The sequence below is a fragment of the Microtus oregoni genome, unplaced genomic scaffold, assembly GCF_018167655.1.
Source record: "Microtus oregoni isolate MIOR12 unplaced genomic scaffold, Mior012 000025F_ref0000491, whole genome shotgun sequence".
Lineage (NCBI taxonomy): Eukaryota > Metazoa > Chordata > Mammalia > Rodentia > Cricetidae > Microtus > Microtus oregoni.
Window position 1 is genome coordinate 22,704,581 of NW_024543084.1, and position 18,621 is coordinate 22,723,201.

The 18,621-nt window shown below is 49.1% G+C and overlaps 1 protein-coding gene across 9 annotated transcripts in view; it reads left to right on the forward strand.

The window, feature by feature from the left end:
- Dennd1a (DENN domain containing 1A) overlaps nt 1–18,621 on the forward strand; it is a 543,784-nt gene that overhangs the window by 517,260 nt on the left and 7,903 nt on the right. For 7 of the 9 annotated variants that reach the window (XM_041675224.1, XM_041675226.1, XM_041675227.1 and 4 more), the window contains one exon: nt 7,843–7,931. In XM_041675224.1, the coding sequence (XP_041531158.1) occupies nt 7,843–7,931 (89 nt within the window). Of the gene's footprint in view, nt 1–2,419; nt 2,477–7,842; nt 7,932–16,006; nt 16,920–18,621 lie in introns of those variants that run through there. The other 2 variants (XM_041675232.1, XM_041675230.1) reach the window with 2 other exon arrangements.

Consider the following 18,621-nt stretch of genomic DNA (forward strand, 5'->3'; position numbering starts at 1 on the left):
TGCTGTCAAGCGTCTCCAGAAGGAACCGGACATCCCACAGCATTTCCCAGACTTGTGTGACTGGAGAACCCAACTCCCCTTTGGGCAATGAATCTCCCAGGGCTAGTTTGAGAGATACCCCACTTCCACTGAGATCACATTAGCTGGCAAGTGGCATTATTAGGCGTGCTTTTTACTTTTTATTTTTTTAGGTGCAGAAGATGGGTTGGGAGATGGAGAAGCTGGAGGTGGGGAAGGCTGCTAATAGTGGCAGCTGCTGGTACCCACAGGCAGGTATATACAAGATCTCACTAAACCATCAAAGGTAGAGATGCTGTTGCCCATGGTGCTTACATGGGGACAGGGAAACCTCAAATGGTTATGTCACAGCAGAGAGTAACCTGGAGAGTAAGTAGGTAGCTGGGGTTCTAGCCCAGAGGCCACCTGCCGAGCACTCTGCCATCAACAGGGATGGAAGTAATGCAGGCCAAAAGTGACATGCAGTTGAGGACAGTGGGACAGACAAGATGGTTATGCAGCAGTAGAACTCCAAGCGTGAAAGAAGCAGGGCAGCTGGCAGGGTTGGGACAGGACACCTGGCCTGAAGGAGCCTGTGCACTCTCTCCATCCTCTTCTTCCTTAGGGTGACTTAGTAGCTCTGTCCTACATACTTCCTGTAAGCCATGAAGAAAAGAAACATGGCAGCCATGCCCATCCTCTAGGCAACACCCCCAACTTCCACCAGGCAGCTTAGCCCTCGTGCTCCGCTAATGATCTGGGAAGTCACAATTCATTTCCACTCGTGCCTGCTCTCTGAGTGCTGCCTCCACCAGGATCCTCAGGGGTGCCTATGACATAGGCTGTGCTTTCCAGGGGTCAGGTTCAGAGACCATGCCAAGTGAGGCCCAAGTCAGCACTGGCTGAGGAAACAAAAATGTAATGTGAGCCACACATTTGAATCAGATGGGGAATTCTGAGCAAGCATGTGAAGAGTAAAAGGGAACAAGTGGAATTGATTTTAATTACATATTTTACCCAAAGTTATAAAAATATTACCATTTCAACATGAAATCAGTATAAAAATTAATAATGAGATGTTTTACATTCTTTTCCTAAGTTACTAAAATCTAGTGTGTATTCACACTTTTGACACATCTTGGTTTGGGCCCAGTACATATGGACATTGGCTCCTGTGCTGGCCTTTGCCACTGCGGCCATTATCAAATGGTGGTGTATCTTTGTAAACTGAATGATTGAATGAGTGAGAACCAACTAAAAGTCTACAGACCTTGCTGGGAGTCTGCAGTCTTAAACCTGTACAGATTTTTTTTGTCCCTCTCTCTGCCTGCCCCTTTTCCTTCTTTTTTTTTTTTTAAGATTTATCTATTTATTTATTATGTATTCAATATTCTGTCTGTTGTATGCCTGCAGGCCAGAAGAGGGCACCAGACCCCATTACAGATGGTTGTGAGCCACCATGTGGTTGCTGGGAATTGAACTCAGGACCTTTGGAAGAGCAGGCAATGCTCTTAACCTCTGAGCCATCTCTCCAGCCCGCCCCTTTTCCTTCTTGTGTTCAAGATATGTCATTGGGCTATCGAGAGCACAAAGTCTGTCCTTAGAGATAAAGTTTTCATGAGGAAAGCTGAGGAATTGGCCCTCTCTTGATCCATCATAACCGCAAAAGGCAAGCATGTTCTTCAAGTTGTATTTGTTCACCAGACATTTACTGAGCAAGCTCTTCCCTCCCCAAATCCCATTCAACCTTCTGCAGGCACAGCAGTGGGTCCCTTCCAGGAACATTTGAAAAAATGAGAACATGGGGATAATGGACCAGGTACTTCACCATAACCAGTCACTTGTAGCAGAGGCCCTGGGCACTTACAGTCCTGGGAGACAGCATTTGACCTGCACAGGGCCTTGAAGGACAAGACCACATTTGCCAGGACAATCAAGAATTGGGGAGGTCACTCTTCGAAGGGCAGATAGGAAGTGAGGCATAAGAGCCCAGTACCACTTGGGGGTTGTCTCAGGTTGGGCGAGTAAACTTTGGGAAAGATCTACATGGTGCTTCTAATAAAATCTAGGCATGCCAGCTTAGGACAGGAGTAGCCACTGATGGTTTTTAAAGTGAGTGTGATGTGGTGTGGTGTCATGCTGAAGTTTACAAAGTCCCCCTTGACCTGAGCAGAAAAAGAAGATCGGAGAAAGGGGTCTTGCTGAAAGGCAATTGTGATGATCTGTTCCAGGCCAGATAGGAGGCCAGCACTAACAAGCCAGCAGAGAGAGGACTAAGACATTGGGGTGAGGGAGCAGAAAGGTACCCTGTTGACTCCAGGCTCCAACGTGGGGACCTCAAGTCTTTCCCCCAGGCCATGTGTAGAGATGCATGGAGCCATCTCAATGTGAACTGATGTTTTAAGTTTCCACTTTAATGCAGCTACAAAGACTCCATCCCACTCGGCCACCGCCTCCCAAGATCCAGCGCTCAAGGCCCGTGAGTAGCCAGTGGTGTGCCCTCCCCTTCTAACACTGCCTAGCCCTCTCCCCTGGCCTCACTAAACCTAGAGAGTGTAGACTCTCCTGCCTGGCACAAGGAACCGGGAAATGGGTTTTTCAGCTTCCCTTGCTGTGTGGCATGAGCTGGAATTTGCATTTTCTGGGCTTCTCTCTCCTTTTTCTGAATCAACTCAGTGACTTGCAGGCCGTAGCCATGGGTAGCCAGGCTGCTGTGTGAAGCTTCGCATCATTTAAGCGAATCTCCTGGAGAGAGCTGTATCTCTAGCCACTGAGCTCTAATGGCTCACTGCAAATGCCTCTTCCTCACAGAGGAAGCCACAGTCTGACAGCCAGGATCTTATTCCCTCAGATCTTGGTTGGGAAATGTTTGCTGTACCTTCCCAAGGGCTGAAAACATAGTACCCGGATAGATGGCGACAGGTACTGTCCCCTTCTAGGCTTCACAGGGAGAGGTACCTGCCCACAAAAAGTACTAAAGAAGGGTTGGAAAAAAGAACAACATACAGTCCTAACCAGCCAACCGCTGTGAACAGAGTAGGACATGGAGAAAGGCCCATGTGTTGTAGAGAGAAATGCCAAGGTCTGGAAACATGGTCCCTGACAGAGTGCTTGACTAACATGAACAGAGCCTTGGTTTGACATCCAGCATCAGTGCTAAGCATCCATGTGCTTCTTTTCCCATGTACACAGACCGTAAAACTCCTAGGACATAACTTTCTCAGTGTGAGAAACTTACTAGGATGGTTTGATGGGGGCTACTTCCCAAGGGAGGGGTTTCCAGTCTGTTATCCAAGGCAACCATGCCCGAGCATAGGGGTCAGTTATAGTCAGAGCACCTCAAAAACTAGTGTGCCAGCCTTTCCTGGTGTACTCCTCCAAGTCTGTCTTATGAAGGCACAAAGCCCATCCTCTGCAGGAACAAGGCTAAGCCGAGTGTCTGTTTGAATCTATGGTGTACACACCCAGCATCCATTGGGTAGCTACTATCTGGGTAGATGTCAGATGTCCTGTGATTCTGTTTCTTCCTCTTCCCCACTGAGTGCAGATGTTAAAGGTTTGAGGTAGAGACAGGGGATGTAAGTTGGGAATCTACCATTCCAGCCTTGTGAGGTGATGGACCCATTCTGTGCCCCTATGAAAATGTAATTCACCCAAACCCCAGCTGGCACAACTGTCAAGGGGCTGGAATTTTCTACTCCCTGTCATCAGAAGGAAGGGACAAACGTCAAAGTGACATGCTCTGAGGGACCACAAGCACATCCAGGTTAAATATTGTATAGTACAGCAAATGTTTCAGTACAAACCTTAGCAATATGGATTTGGGATTATCAGAACTGGGCCAGAATGCTAAGGATGTGTGAGTTTGGGCAAGTACTAAAGTTCTCTGACCTGCCCTGCTCTTTGAAACCAGGCCCTCATTCATAGTGATCTTCTGGAAAAATGAAATCGGGTGATATTTGGAGGGCATCTAGCACAGAACCGGACGTACCGTAGCTGCTTTTACTCTTTCTAACAGTTTTTTTTTAACCTTACCACTTTTAAATAATGACCCATTTTATTAAGAGCTATTCTTTGCCTAGGATTTTATAGCCACTAACCTGTTTTGGTGACCTCATCCCAACCAAGCATCACAGTAGCTCTGTGTACTAAACACTGTGGTTGCCCACCTTAGAAAAGATGTTTGGTAGCTGAACTATTACTACCAAGGATCACCAGAGAGTAGAACTCAACGGTCCCCCTAGTGTCCCCAGTTCCCTATCCGTGAGGTCTCTGGGCAGCATTGTTTTGGCAGAGATAAGAGCTGGGAACTCCTTTGAATGTGCGTTGGACTGAGCTAGGTACTCCATATTGTTTCATCTGTCCTTGCTCCAGCCCATGGAAAGCAAATGTCATTTCCCTAGTGTGTAACTAAGACCACAGAGATAGTAAGAAACCATGCTGGCCTTTGAGACCAGACTTCCCTCTCTAGTTCTTGACAGACAGCTTTTAGTAGCCATAGGGTACTGGTAGGGTGCTCAGAATAAACTTAGAGACCTGGTCTTCTGGACAGCCAGAGGATCAAGGCATGGTAACTCTTGGAGAAAAACTCAGTCCTGAAGATAGCACTAATGGACCCTAGTCTTACGAGTGTGGGGACTTGGGTAGATTGTGGGGTGTCCACAACTTGAGGAAGCAAATATTGCCCCAGAAGAGGACTGGGTAGCAGCTGCCTCTGCTCCTAGCCAAGGCAAGAGATGACTGACTGGTCATGTTCTTGGGCCATGCAAGCAGAGCCACTGAGAAACAGATTAGGAGGCTAGAAGATATGTTGTACCCCAAAGTCCCCAGGCCACAGGGACTATTACTCATTCTGGATACACTGATGTCAGCATGTCCAGTGGATACTAATACACACCGAGTGGGAAGGAACTAGGGAGACCTGAGCCATAGAATTCCTAAGGGCCATAGAAATGACAGCCTGACATGGTTCCATGTCAGGATATGCCAGGTCACCTGGTTGTAGACATCCAGCTAAGCACACGGGGGCTGGCCATTGTGGTGAGGCCATGCAGTGGCAGACACTCAGCTTTGACAACAGGGATCCTGTAGTCCAGCACTTGTGGCTGGAGCTCAGCTGTGACCAGAGGATCCAAGGTTTCTTCTTAATAAGGGGGAGGAAAGAGCAAAAGAAAATCATGCTGGCGTCTCCTAGATGAAGGACAGTGGCTGGAGCCACCAGGGGGAGGCAGGCTGCTGTGGGCCCACATGTGAAGCACTTTATAAGCTCTCTATTTATTATTTCTTACTCACCATTAAAATCAAATGTATTCAGTGCTTTTGTATTCAGTACACACTTAACCCTGCCGACTTAGATTTCTCGGGTTTTGAATCCGGTGGGGAATTGGCTGGCTTCCCAACTTTTCCCCTCCAGTCCTGTGAACAGAGCTGCAAAGCCCTGTTTAGCATTCTCTCTTCTGGTATTGTTGAGATCCTAGCAATGGTGGGCCAGCCCCTGTTGTATATGAGAGCAGTTTTTCCCCTCCACCCAGCCTTCTCCCTTCCTAAGCACCCCAAAAGAGGGATTGTACTGCTGAAATACACTGGGATTGTTGCTGCATTGTCTTTTGATTCATCTTTGATTAAACCAATTGTCTGTGTGTGTCTAGGCCTAGTTGTGACCTGCCACTGCACCGTGTGTGTGTGTGTGTGTGTGTGTGTGTGTGTGTGTGTGTGTGTGCCATCACCTCTTATGCATGCCTTTGTGAGACTACACACTGTAGTCCCCAGGCCTGGTCCATTTGAGTGTTTGTCTGTAATGACAATCCTACACCAGTGAGGTGTGTGTGACTCTGGGTAGGTCTTTAACCACAGGGGTGACTGTCTCTGGTCCGTTGTGTCTTTCCCAGCCTCCCCTCGGCCCTCGCTCTTCTCCCTCCTCTGTCTGTTTTATCATCCCTAATGAAGCAGTCTCCTCCATCGATCCTGCTGATTGCCAACCCTTTCCTTTTGTTTGTTGGCGCTGAGCCATTCAACAGCACTCTGACAGCTCAGCTCCTCTAATTAGCTCTGTTGTTCTTTTTCCCCATGTTTCACCACGTTGCAAGTTCAGTTGAAGTTGCCACAAACTTAATCCCCCCATTTCAGTAGCAAGTTCGCATTCTTAACCTTCATTGTAGCAAGGAGCAGCCCTGTGCAGGACAAGCCAACAGGCCATAATGTCTGACCTTTCTGAGCACAATCCCCAGGTCCCTACCAAAGGTAGAAGACCTCTTGCACACAGCTGCACACTCCTTCCCTGTAGGTATAGTCTCAGGGATCCAAGGGGCTTTGTTGGGAAAAGCAGCTCCATATGAGAATGGAGGCAGGTACAGTCCTCCATTTATTCAGCAAATGTTGACCAAATGTCTGTTGGGTGGCAAGCACTATTCTAATAACAGTGATAACCACAGCAATAGTTATCACTGTTAGAGTCCAGATAGTAATGTTGCCAGTCTACAAATCCTGCTGAGGCTCCACTGTGTACCAGGCATCTCACAGGATGCCTGAAAGGATTAAGACTATCTGCCGTCTGTCTTTATGCAGGCATCTCGCTCCCTTCCTTTTGCTATTGATAATAGGGGGCATCTAGATCACAAAGAAGCAATGAGCATTCCTGGAGCCCCCGCTCGGTGCTATGTCCACACCAGCTGTTCCCCACACCCTGTGGTTGAGTCTTAACAATAGCCCCGTGGAAGAAGATGGCATGTTTTGTGGAATGTTCTTGGCCTTTACCACATCTCTGATTTGCCAAATGAGGCTGTGCTCAGACTGGCCGCTCCACAGGAAAATCTTTGGTTCAGTCAGACGTGTGCAGACCTGAGGGTTCCTTGAGACTCTATCAAGACTAGTCTTGTATGCAGCCAACTTCTATAAACTTGTTCCTCACCACTGTGCTGTCACCCACCAGTTGCCGCGGGGTGGGAAAGGGCAATTGGTAACGGAGTGTGCTCTCTGCTTTCCGTCTTACCAGCAGAGCTCAGCTGGTGTGTCATTGCAGTTGCAGGAAATGCAAGTCTCCTGTGCCTGCTCTAATGTTGGCTTGTCTGCAACAAGAACCACAGAGGGACATTCTCAGCTCTCTTTTCAAACCTCTTTGACACTGGAAGTGGTCAGAGGTGATGGTACCACACATTAAGCCACATAATGCTAATTGGACCAAATGAGACACCCAGTAATTCATGGCCTAGCATCCATCACAGGCTCTAATAGGCCAGGGAAGGAGGCATCTCTCCTCTGAGACTTCATCCTGGTTTTCAGAGGTGGCAGTCCAGAATGACCCATCTATCCACAGTGTCTGCTGCCCTCGTGCACCACCACTGCCACCCCAATCTGTGATTTGTGCAGCATCCAGTTGAGCCCTGCTAGAAGACAGACATGGGGTACCACCCAGGGAAGCAGGCTGGTTTAGCTGGGCACTCTTTGGAGCTGCCACTTGGCTTCCCCCCTCTCTTTAGAGAAGAAAGTAAGTACCCTTGTAATTTGGCTATAAAAGAGTACATTGAGTGTACCCCAAAACGAGCTTGCGTGGAACCTCTTTGTTCCACACACTGATAAGGGCTTTGTCATTCCATTCCATGTAGTTCACACCTCACTCAGCACTCTGAGAGGTCAGTGGGTCAGTGGATGAGGAGAGCCTTTTGGGTTAAATTCCAGGTAGCACATTCATATGCTGTATGTTAAATGGTGGTGTTTCCATGATAAACAGGACTCTGAAAGCCCAGACCTGGAGAACGTCTAACCAAGCCTCCTGGGGCTGCCTACCCAAATGTTCACAATAGACTTATAACTCACTCCTTTGGGGGATTTCCCCATGCTCATCCTTAGGTACGGCCACCTCGTCCGCATGTTGTCAAGAGACCCAAGAGCAATATCACTGTGGAAGGCCGGAGGACATCTGTCTCAAGCCCTGAGCAGTGAGTACTGTTGCCACCTTCCTTCTGTCCTCAAGCACCCAACGAGCCAGAGCTCTGTAGTGACCAAGCATGCAGCCCCAGCCTTCCTCTTCAAGACTCCTTAAACCTGGAGCAAGTGTTTCACAAGGAGACCAAGCAGGGGACAGGGCTTGGTCACTGGTGTCAGAGTCTGAGTCTCTGTTGTCACGTTAGCAAGAGGCCCCCACAGCAAGGGCTGTGCTTTGATTGGTGAAGCCCAAAGGCCACTCAGTCACACCCCAAAGGTCCTGGCCTCTCATATTAAAAATAGAGTTCACAGGTTGGTATAAGCTACCTTGCCAGAGAGGTTGCTTGCTTAGCAAGGCCACCATCTGTGGGTCTGGTGCTGTTCAAAATCTGTCGCCTAAGTTTATACACAAGACATCCTTAGCCTTGGTCTCTCCTGAACCATTGGCAGCTGTGCTACAAAGACTTTGCATCAGTGTCCCCTCAGACCTGCAGTTCCTCACGGCACCCTAGGACCCAGCCAGCACCAGCTTTAGTTGTCATATCCTGCGGCTGCTGTGTAGATGCAGTGACTGAACCTGCAGGGTGGAAAGCTGCAGAACTGCTGGAGAAGGCAGCACTGTCTCTCTGTCCCCGTGACTACTCATCAGCTTCCTGGGATATCTTTAAAATGTTCAGGAACTCATCTTGGCCTAGGGTTGTTTGAGAGCAGAGGAAAAATAAAACTGTCCTTTGTGTGGAAGGGAGGAATTCTCCTTTTTACAAAGAACTGGCACCAAAATAGAAAAACAATTCCAAAATATCAGGCTGTAGTCTAGCCCAGGTGCACTTCAGTTCTCCCATGATCCTCTGCTTTATTATAAAACCAGCCTGAATGAGAGTCAGAGTGGGAGAGGGCCAAGGAGAGGGAGAGAGACAGAAACAGAGAGAGAGCGAGAGAGAGAATGAAAGAGAATGGGGGGTATATGTGTGGCGATGCTTGTATATGTGAGAGGGGACCCCCGAAGTTGGGGCAGGTTTAACTTGGGTTCTGCACATTGGCATGGTCAGACTACTGGGGTACATCTCCCTTGCCATGGATTGTGACTGCCCCCTTGTGGTGAGAATGCTGCATGGCTCTGGGTTTCCTCTTACCCTAAAGATTTCTCTTGAGGAGGATGGAATTAACCACCTCTTCTAGCAGATCAGCCTTTTACATGGTGTCCTGGGATAGAGGCCATGGACCTGTAGATACTGAGTCATATACTCAGATGTCCTTGCATCTCTCTCACACACACACACACACACCCACACACACACACACACACCAGACCAGCAGCAGTCCACATCCTACAGAAACACATTCCCCACTTTGTGTCCTGATTAGAGATTGGACTTGCAAAGCATATTTATTTATGCTGTTCCTATTCTAAACTAGTGACAGGTGGTGTGTTAGTGTGTGTGAAGAGCTGGGCATGTCGAGAAGGTGGCTCTTCCTCAGGGGGTGATGTTTTAGTGTGTATGGAGAACCAGGCGTGCCTAGAAGGTTGCTCTTCCTGGTAATTGCCTTAGCCTGTTGGCATAACTTCAGTATTCTCATGTAATGTGCCTGTCTTAGATTTCTTTCCAGAAAGCATCAGGTTGAGATGACCTGGACAAGAGTGTGGGGCTGGTTCACAAGGCTGGCAGACAATGGTGGGTGACAGGAATTAAAAGACAGGCCCATGAGCACACCTCATCACAGCTCATACTGGCCAAGAGGTGGCAGGGAATGTTCTATGACGCCATTGCTAGGGTTTCTTTACACATATTCTTAATGAGGAAGAAGGAGGCAGTGCTCCCATCATACCAGTGACATTTCTGGTGCCGCCCGGGTGTTTTCCTGCATGTCTTCCATGCTGCCATCCCCCTGCTCTCCCCCCATGCTCCTCCACTTCCAAATGCCATGTCACAACAGCACTTGGATGTGTCTCTCTCAACTGTCACTGGCTCCAGCTGGCAAGACCAACTTCTTGAAACACAGGAAGCATCCAGTGGAAAATATTTTAATAAAACAGATTCCTCATAAAATATTGTTCTAGAAGGGAAGGGAAACAACGCCACCAGCCTGTCAGCTTTGTGTTAGGAGAGTTGGGAAGGGGGGCCAGCAGGCAGGAGCCAGTGTCTAAAGGGTTTTTCAAGGGTGGTTCCACTGGCACACGCGGACTCAGAACCTGGCCCTGTCATCCACTCTGACTTTTCTTGGTTCTTGGTCTCTGCTGGAATGTAAGTGCACTGAGATCCTGGAGACTCTGGACTGTGGGAAAAGGGTGGCTCTCTCTTACTTCCTGCCCGGCCCTCACTTCAACGGCACATTCAATAGTTATCTCTGTTCAGCAAGAGGGAGCCGCTTAGGAGCTGAGCTCTCTGAGATCCAGCTCTGAGCTGAAGTTTGTTTCTTCCTTTCTACTGCCATGCCTCTCTGTCCATTGCTCTGTCTGTGCGTTCATGTGTGCATTCATTCAACAGCCATCTTTGAAAACATGCTATGCACATGCTGAGCAGCCTTCAGAAGAGTTCCCATGGTGACTCATCTATAGCCTTAACTCAAAATGAAATTTCCTTCCTGTGTTAAGGTTTTCTGGCCCCTTAATGCCATTTCTTGGCATTTGGATAAGCACCTCAGGAGACTCAGAGGGAAACTGTCCATGTTTTTCAGTCACTGATTAACATGAAGTTAAGGGCTGGGGAGATGGCTTGGTTGGTATTAGGACCTGGGTTTGGATCCCCAGAAACCACATAGAAACTGGATGTGCTAGAGCATGTTCATGCCTGTAGCACTGGGAGGACAAAGCACACGGCCAACTGATCCAGCCACGTGGTGGGCCATGGGTTCATTGAGAGACCATCTCAGAATGATAAGGTGGACAGCCATGGGGAAGAACTCCGAGGTCAGCTTCTGGCTTTTGCTCATGTGTGCACATGGACACCACATAGACATACTCAGAAATGAAAAACAATGCAAACAGGTGCTCTTTTCCTCCAAGAAGCATTAGTCCCTCCTGTTACTGTTATTCTAAGAATCATTAACCCCTCTCCCATTGTGTTTTCTAGAAAGCATGGGCTCCTTCTATTATTCAAAACAGAAGAGGCCTCCTTTAGATTCTAGTCAGCAGGGCATTCCCTGAGTCCTTGTGTGCTAGCACTTTCCCCTGTGTGTGGGGGGGACATAGTTAGAGAGCAGCAGAGCCAGTTACATTTGCACACTGCTGCCCTCCTTAGCACAGGACCTGTGCGTGCTCTTTATAGTCTGGTTTTGCCCAAGGATACAGCTTTGTGTCCCAAAATAACTTGCCCAGCTTGCCAGCCCTCTTCCCAGGTTCCCTGGAACCTGGGGTTGGGAAGTGGGTCCCCTCAGATCTACTGTCACAGAAGCGTCCTCCCAGGAGCCTGAGCATTTACACTTGGGGAAGGAGAAAGAAGCAACAGTGGCTGGATACCACACCCTTAGGATCATGGTGGGTAGGTAGTGCTGCTCCAGATTCCTGGTGGAGAAACTGAGCTCAGGTTCTGGCTTTATAGTAAAGCCAGAACCCCAGGGCCATGACTGGTGGGATCAGCAGTCATGACGGAAGCTTTTCCACCATCCAGCCTTCCTATTCAGAACCTGACTGTGCCTCAGCAGCTTCTCAACCTCTACAGTGAGTGCAGTGCAGTTAGCAGTGGCCCGGGTTTCCAGCCAGAGCATGCCTAGTTGTCAAGCTCCAAGGTATTTCCACCCAGCGTGCCAGGTGCTGGGGAATTCCCATCCAACCTGCTTCTCAACCAAAGGCCATGGACAACTCTAGGGGCATTGTAATCAGCATCATGCCCCCCCCATAGGACCCCACACTGAGACTGAGCCAAGAGTCCAATTACCACAGTGACCTCTAGGTGCCCCTCGGGTTCCCTATGAGGAGGTTACAGTGGAACCCGGCAGCAGCTCTCACTGAGTTGCAGACAGTCTATAGGGATGTCCCCATGTATGCCCCTGGTGCAGCATTAGAGCCGCCTCCTGGGTGTACCTGAAGGGCTCTGTCCTGCCCTCCAAGCTCTCTGGACTGACTGCGTGGTTTGTCTCTGCATGCAGGTTTTGCTGGCCGCAACCTATTACTTAAGTTCCCTTGTACTAAAGAAGAGCCAGATTCAGCCACCAGGGGACCATAAACCCGCTCACCTCTTCCACCAGATAAATGAAATCTATCTTTGTAAGAAATTTTGTCAGAATAATGCAGTAGCCTTAGAGACAGTTTAGAGGCCAGAAAAGAGAAGTTCGCTCTGAATCCCACTGCTTTGATTCAACTACACATAAATATTTGTGTTATACATAAGTATTGGTGGTGCAGGACTTTAATCCCAGCACTCGGGAGGCAAAGGCAGGCAGATCTCTGTGAGTTCAAGGCCAGCCCGGTCTACAGCTGCAGCCAGGGCTACACAGAGAAACCCTGTCTCAAAAAAACCAAAAAATCTATTTGTGTAGAGTTCCCTCCAGGCTTTGCCTTAAGTTTTTAGAGTTCCTCAGTCTGTGATATCCAACTATATAGACTTGTCAGTTGTGTCTTGATAACGTCTATCATTTGTGACTACAGAATGTATGGGGGGGGGTCTTACACCTGCCCCTATAATAAACCTTTAGATTTTGTTTCCAAGGTTTCATTCATATGAAAATGCTAGGGTAATACCCCTGCTCACTGACCTTTCTCTCATTTTGTATCACTAAAGCAATGGAACCAGCACTGCCATTTGCTGAGAAACATGCAACACCCTTTACATGTGACATTTCACTGCATCCTCATGAGAAACTGGGAGTCTGACCCTTCCCTTGGTTATTCCGCTAGTTGGTGGCAGAGCTTGGCTTCAGCTTTGCCTAATGATGACCAAGCCAGTATAGCCGTCAGTGCCGTAGAAAGATATCTGTCATGTATGACTTGGTGAACAGGAACCGCACTGCCTCATCCTTCTGCCAGAACTGCACCCCAGCTCCTGGGTGCAGTTGGAAATTTTCTGGATGGGGAAAGCTGTCAATGCACTGGCTGGATGGACAGTCTGCACTGAGTAGAGCCAGAGCTCACACTGCTGACAGACAGCAGTGTGCAGTTACATTTGTCTCAAGTGTGCTCCAGGCCCCTGCACCAAGGCCCCAGAAGATGAAAATAGACCAGAAACCATTGCCAGAAGCATTTGCTGAGAACCATGTCCAAAGCCTACATCTTAGAACACTCTGCACCTCCTCTTATCCAGTTGCTCCCCTTCACTGGAAGAGGCAAGCTGCTGTAGCACTGTGGACATGCCTCCCATTCCTTGTTGCTGGATCAAAACAGTTGAGTCTTTTCCCTCCTATACAACCCAGATCTACCCCAAGGATGGAGTCATTCATTTGCACAGAGGCCTGATGCATGAATGGGCTTCCCTGTAAGCAGAGATTGTTCGTTCATTTCCTGGCTGCCCAGACCTGAATAATAACATAGAAACCATATCAATCACAACACTGGCCAATAGCTTAGGCATATTTTTAGCTAACTCTTACACCTTAAATTAACCCATAATTCTTGTCTGTGGCTTGGTACCTTTTACCAGTGAGGCATTCTCATCTTGCTGCCTCATCATCTGGGTGACGACTGCAGACTGAGTCTTTTCTCTTCCCAGAATTTTCTTATTCTGGTTGCCCTGCCTATACTTCCTGCCTGGCTACTGGCCAATCAGTGTTTTATTAAACCAATACAGAATACAAGACCATTGCCCCACAATACTTCCCCAAGGTGGCATCTCATCCCACCACCTCTGAAGCTCCATGGCTTCTCTACCACCTGCTTTTAATACCATACCTGAAAGTATCCACAAGAGTCACAGGTGCATACTAAATTAGGGGCACATGGCCTCCCCTTACCTCTTCAGCAACTGCCAGTCTAGTCCTCCAACATCCTGATGTTCTCCCAGGACCACACGCTTTCTTTAGTGTGCCCCAGTCCCCAGCATGAGCCTGGACATCTCAGTTGCACTCACAGACACGTGTTTATGGAAGTGTGCATGTGGACACACACACCCACTCTGAGCTTCTCCAGGGCAAGAGTTGCATATTTTTCTTTTTTTCTCTGTGTAGCTTTGGAAACTGTCATCCTGGAACTTGCTCTGTAGACCAGGCTGGCCTCAAACTCACAGAGATCTGCCTGCCTCTGCCTCCCAAGTGCTGCAAGTTGCATATTTTTCAACTCTGACTTTGACTCCCAAACCAGTGCTTATCCAGCCTTCTGCTCAAAGGCATTTCCTAAATGGAGGATCATGGGAATCGGGAAAGGCGAATGCTGTTGTTCACAGTTCACTAGCCCTGGAGATACAACAGGTGCCAATAAACAACCACAAACTCCTGACAAACACCTACTGTGTGCTGGGTGTGCGTGGAATGTGACTGTGAAGCTGTCTGTCTCACGTGAGTGTGACTGTAGCACCTCACCTTCTCTGACCCTGACAGAGCAAGTCTCCAGGATGCCAGCTGGCCTGGGCCCCAGGGGGCAGGGGCAACTATCTTGGTGCTACCCCTTGGCAGGCTGCCAGCACCCACTGCCTGAGCAACCAGAAGTCCAAACACCTTCACAGAAGGTTACAGACCCAATTAGCAGAGCAAGAAGCCCCTGGCCTGACTCCCCACCCTCCCTAGTGGATTCTGGGTGGTAGAGACAAAGAGAATCCAGAAACCAGATGAGGACTGGAAAAGCAGGAACAACAGCCACCCTCATCCAAGAGTGTACAACCTGGGGGTGTCTCTACCACAGCTGACAACAGAGCACGCCCTAGGACTGACAGTCACCAATGACAGCAATAACCCTTGTTTGCTTCAGTGGCTATGACTGAGTGAAAAGGAAAGCTGGACTCAGACATCCGTACGTACCCTCTCCCCACACACAGGGAGGACATCATGCACTGTCACCACAGGGACTTTATTCCCTCTGCAGAGCCCTAGGAGTCACCTTTCATTCATCTCTAAAGACACTGCCAGCTTACCTGAGACCCCAGCCTCTTACACATCCCATGCCTCCCTGAGCCCAGCCAGTACTGTGTGCGCCCCTCCCAAACACAAAGGAGCCAGGCCTCTAGCACTGGAACAACTTGTCCTGAGGCTATCACACAGCTAGGACTGCCGTGAGTACTGCCCCTTCTTCCTGTGTGTGTCCCTGGTGACTTAGCAAAGACTTCTCTGGGCCTAGGATATGGGCATTAGAGAATTCTGTTGGAAGAAGGGATGGCCACACAGACTAAAGAGTAACTTAGTGGAGACTGGAAAAGAAATGGCACAGCAAGCCTAAGAGAGACTGGCCAGATTCCTGCTCCTGATGGTAACCCCACTCCTGGCCAGACAGTAGCTCAGCCTACCCAAGCCATCAGCCCTAATGCTATCCTGAGGCCCCCACCCCAGGTCCACCCTCTCCTGAACACCCGATCCTTGCTGCTTTTCAGAGGCACCTCGGGCCATCAAGCCACCCTTGCTCTGTTCAGGACGGTAGTGAGGAGTCCATACCATTGTCCAGGGGAGCCTCAGCCAAGAGCCTGTGAGCTAAGGGTATCCCCGAACCCCACTATCTCCTGGTAGAGCCAGTCTCCAAGGGAGTGGAACAGCAGGAACCATCACTGACAGCAGACAACCCTTGTTCTGATGGTGGTTGGGGATGGCAATGACTTACTCCTCAGCAGATAACTGTGCAGCTAGTTCCTGTGTCAGCCTTCAGTAACTCCCTCGGCACAACGGCCCTTACTCGAACTCTTGGGAGCAGCTCCAGGTCACCTCCAAGAGGTACCCCACCTTGCTTTCAGAACCCCTTCTGCTTGTTTCAGCCACTGTCAAGCCTGTGGTTGGAGACTGGCCCTGGATCTTGGGGTTGGAAAGATGTGGGGACTTTAAGTAGAGTTGGCTGGATGACACCCGTGTGCTGTTATACAGCCTACAGAGAAGCACTCACATGAAAGGTAGCAGCCACCTCTTCAGCCCTGAGTCAGGATACAGGTGCCTATGAAGAGGCATTGAAAGCACCTGAGGATTCAGTATTTGCTAGGCACCACGCAGATCCCTTGGCCACTGACCATTTCATTTCTCTGCTCAGACCTTCAGGACGGCAGCAGCATCTCCATTGCAGAGAGCTCAGGGTCCAAGAAGATAAAGTGACTTTGCCAAGGTGTCTGGAAAGAAAGGGAAAGGAGGCAAAAAGTGCAGAGACTGGTCTTCTCAGTGCCTTTCTAAACGTGTTACCCCACCAAGGCTGTGTCAGCAAGGGACCAAAGTCGCCAGGTCATTTACAAAGTGAAGCCCCTTTGTGCTGGAGTGAAAGGATTCTTCTGAAATGATCACGGTGTCCCTTCATTACCTCGGGAGACCAAGGCCTGGCTGATTTCCTCCCATCTTCATCTCAAGTGCATTTAAATGTCAATTAAATTGGAACATCTACATTTGTCAGCACTTCATTCTGGGCCAGCGTGACGTGCGGCTGATTTGTCCATACGATGTGACACATAAAAAAAAAAAAACTCAAGATGTAGATATTCCTCATTAAAAAATAAGTCAGCGCGATCCTGGAGCAGCGGAGAGCACAGAGCACACACGGCTTCCTGATGCCATGTCTCTGACATGGTATTTAAAAAGGAACAGCCTCGCCTGTCACCACTGTCATACACGCGCACTAACCAGAGACGCGTGAAACCAAACATTAGAAAGGGCTCAGGAGTCATCCACATGGGAACTCAGCTGCAGGGTAGTGGACGAGGCAGGGGCAGCAGGGGGATTATAGGTAGGTCCAAGCCATGATGGACAGAGCCTTTCTCTCATGCCGTGACATCACAGTCTTTGCTGGATAGCCAAGTTCAGCAAGGCCTGCCTTTTCCCAGACAGCCCCTTTGTATGTCATAAAATCCAGGCAAATGGGGGGGTGCAGACTGCAGGATAGTAGCTGAATTGGGTTAATGAGGGAAGAGGTACTTTTTTATATTCTGCCTTTAGCTAATAAAAAATTTAAGCCTGGACGTTTTCAATAGTTCATCCTTTATCCGTGACAAATATCTGACTGTATCTTTCATGGGAGAGCATGAGCAGCTGAATTTAAATAAGCTTGTTTTGAAACCTCACCTTTCATTAAAGTGGAAGGGGAACCCCTACCTCTTATTTCATTGTTTCAGCTCCAGGAAACAGGTGGCAGAACCCTGCAGTGTTTAGAGACAGACAGGCAAATCCGGTTTCCATTCCAGCTTCATACAGCTTCAGCTGCTGTGTGACCCCAGCCAAGAGATTCCCCTCTCTGAGCTTTGACTTCTTAGTCATGAAGAGTTAGTGAGAAACTGTACAGGACAGTGTATGAGTTCTTTGATGAGTTTTCACCATCCATGATTTCTAGACGTGACAAAGCTGGGGCTGACCAAATCCCATGGCACATTCCAACCCAGTGCCCTGTCCCTCAAGAAGCAGTGCTGTGCAATGAACACCTAAGCCTAGCCTGGCCGACAGAGCTGGCTGCATGAAGCTGGCTGCATTTATGGCATGTAGGGAACTCTGGGTGTCAGATCCTTGCCTTGCAGGACTTTAATGACACCAAAGTCCTGCCCAGCACAAAGGCTCTTGCTCTCTCTTGCCGGGCGATGGTGGCACACGCCTTTAATCCCAGCACTCGGGAGGCAGAGGCAGGCGGATCTCTGTGAGTTCGAGACCAGCCTGGTCTACAGAGCTAGTTCCAGGACAGGCTCCAAAGCCACAGAGAAACCCTGTCTCGAAAAACCAAAAAAAAAAAAAAAAAAAAAAAGGCTCTTGCTCTCTGTGGATGTGACAGACTTAGTGGCGGTCAGTCACTAAGGGAAGAGGCCGGCCCATGCTTTCCGTGACAGTCAGAAGACATTCACAGTACATCTGAGGGTCATCAAGCACTTAGTTCTCTGTGACCCAGGTGAGAATTTATGTTCTCTTGTGTCTGTCCACAGTTAGTGCTGTGACCCTCAGGGCAGCCTAAGCTACATCCCCTGAGGTCCTGGTGTACTTATCTGCTCACTTCTCTGCCCTGCATCAGCAGTCCCCAGTGCCTGGCCAGCACTAGGTTTGCTTATGCATAGGCAGGAAGTGGCCCTTGGGTAGACAGGTGCTCAGACAAATGGGGAGATGGCCAGACAGATGGACTATAGAGTTTGTGTGCTGGTTCTGCATGTTAGGTTGCTGTGCTTAGCAATCATAGCACTGCCCACCCCAGGGCCCTCCACGCCTGTAGTCTTAACCTGGGTCTTATATACTCCATGTCTAAGCCTCTCAGAGGGCAGGTAGGGAATCCAAAGAAGGGGCATGCCTACCAGAGCTCTAAAGCGATGAAACAATCCGTGTAAAGTATTAGGTGCTCCGAGAGAAGGGCTGGGAGACCCCCAGCATGCTAGCTCTCATCCCTTCAACTACTAATGCGGGTGAATAGCAGCAATGGTCAGACCCCTGGCATCAGTCAGAAACAGAATTGCAGATTAACTGGGATCTATGATGCACCAGGACCCACAGCCAGGAAGAGCTGGGAACTCCTGCATTTGGGATGAAATTTAGAGACATACTAGGGATGACATTTGGGTCAGGTCTTCAAGATGGAATAGCAGTGTGCTGGGGATAGACAGACACAAAGCTAAGTGACAGAATGCCTGCTCGGAGATAGTTCTCCAGCTGAAGTGCGGTAGTGGATGGGAAGAAACCTCAGGGCTTGATCCT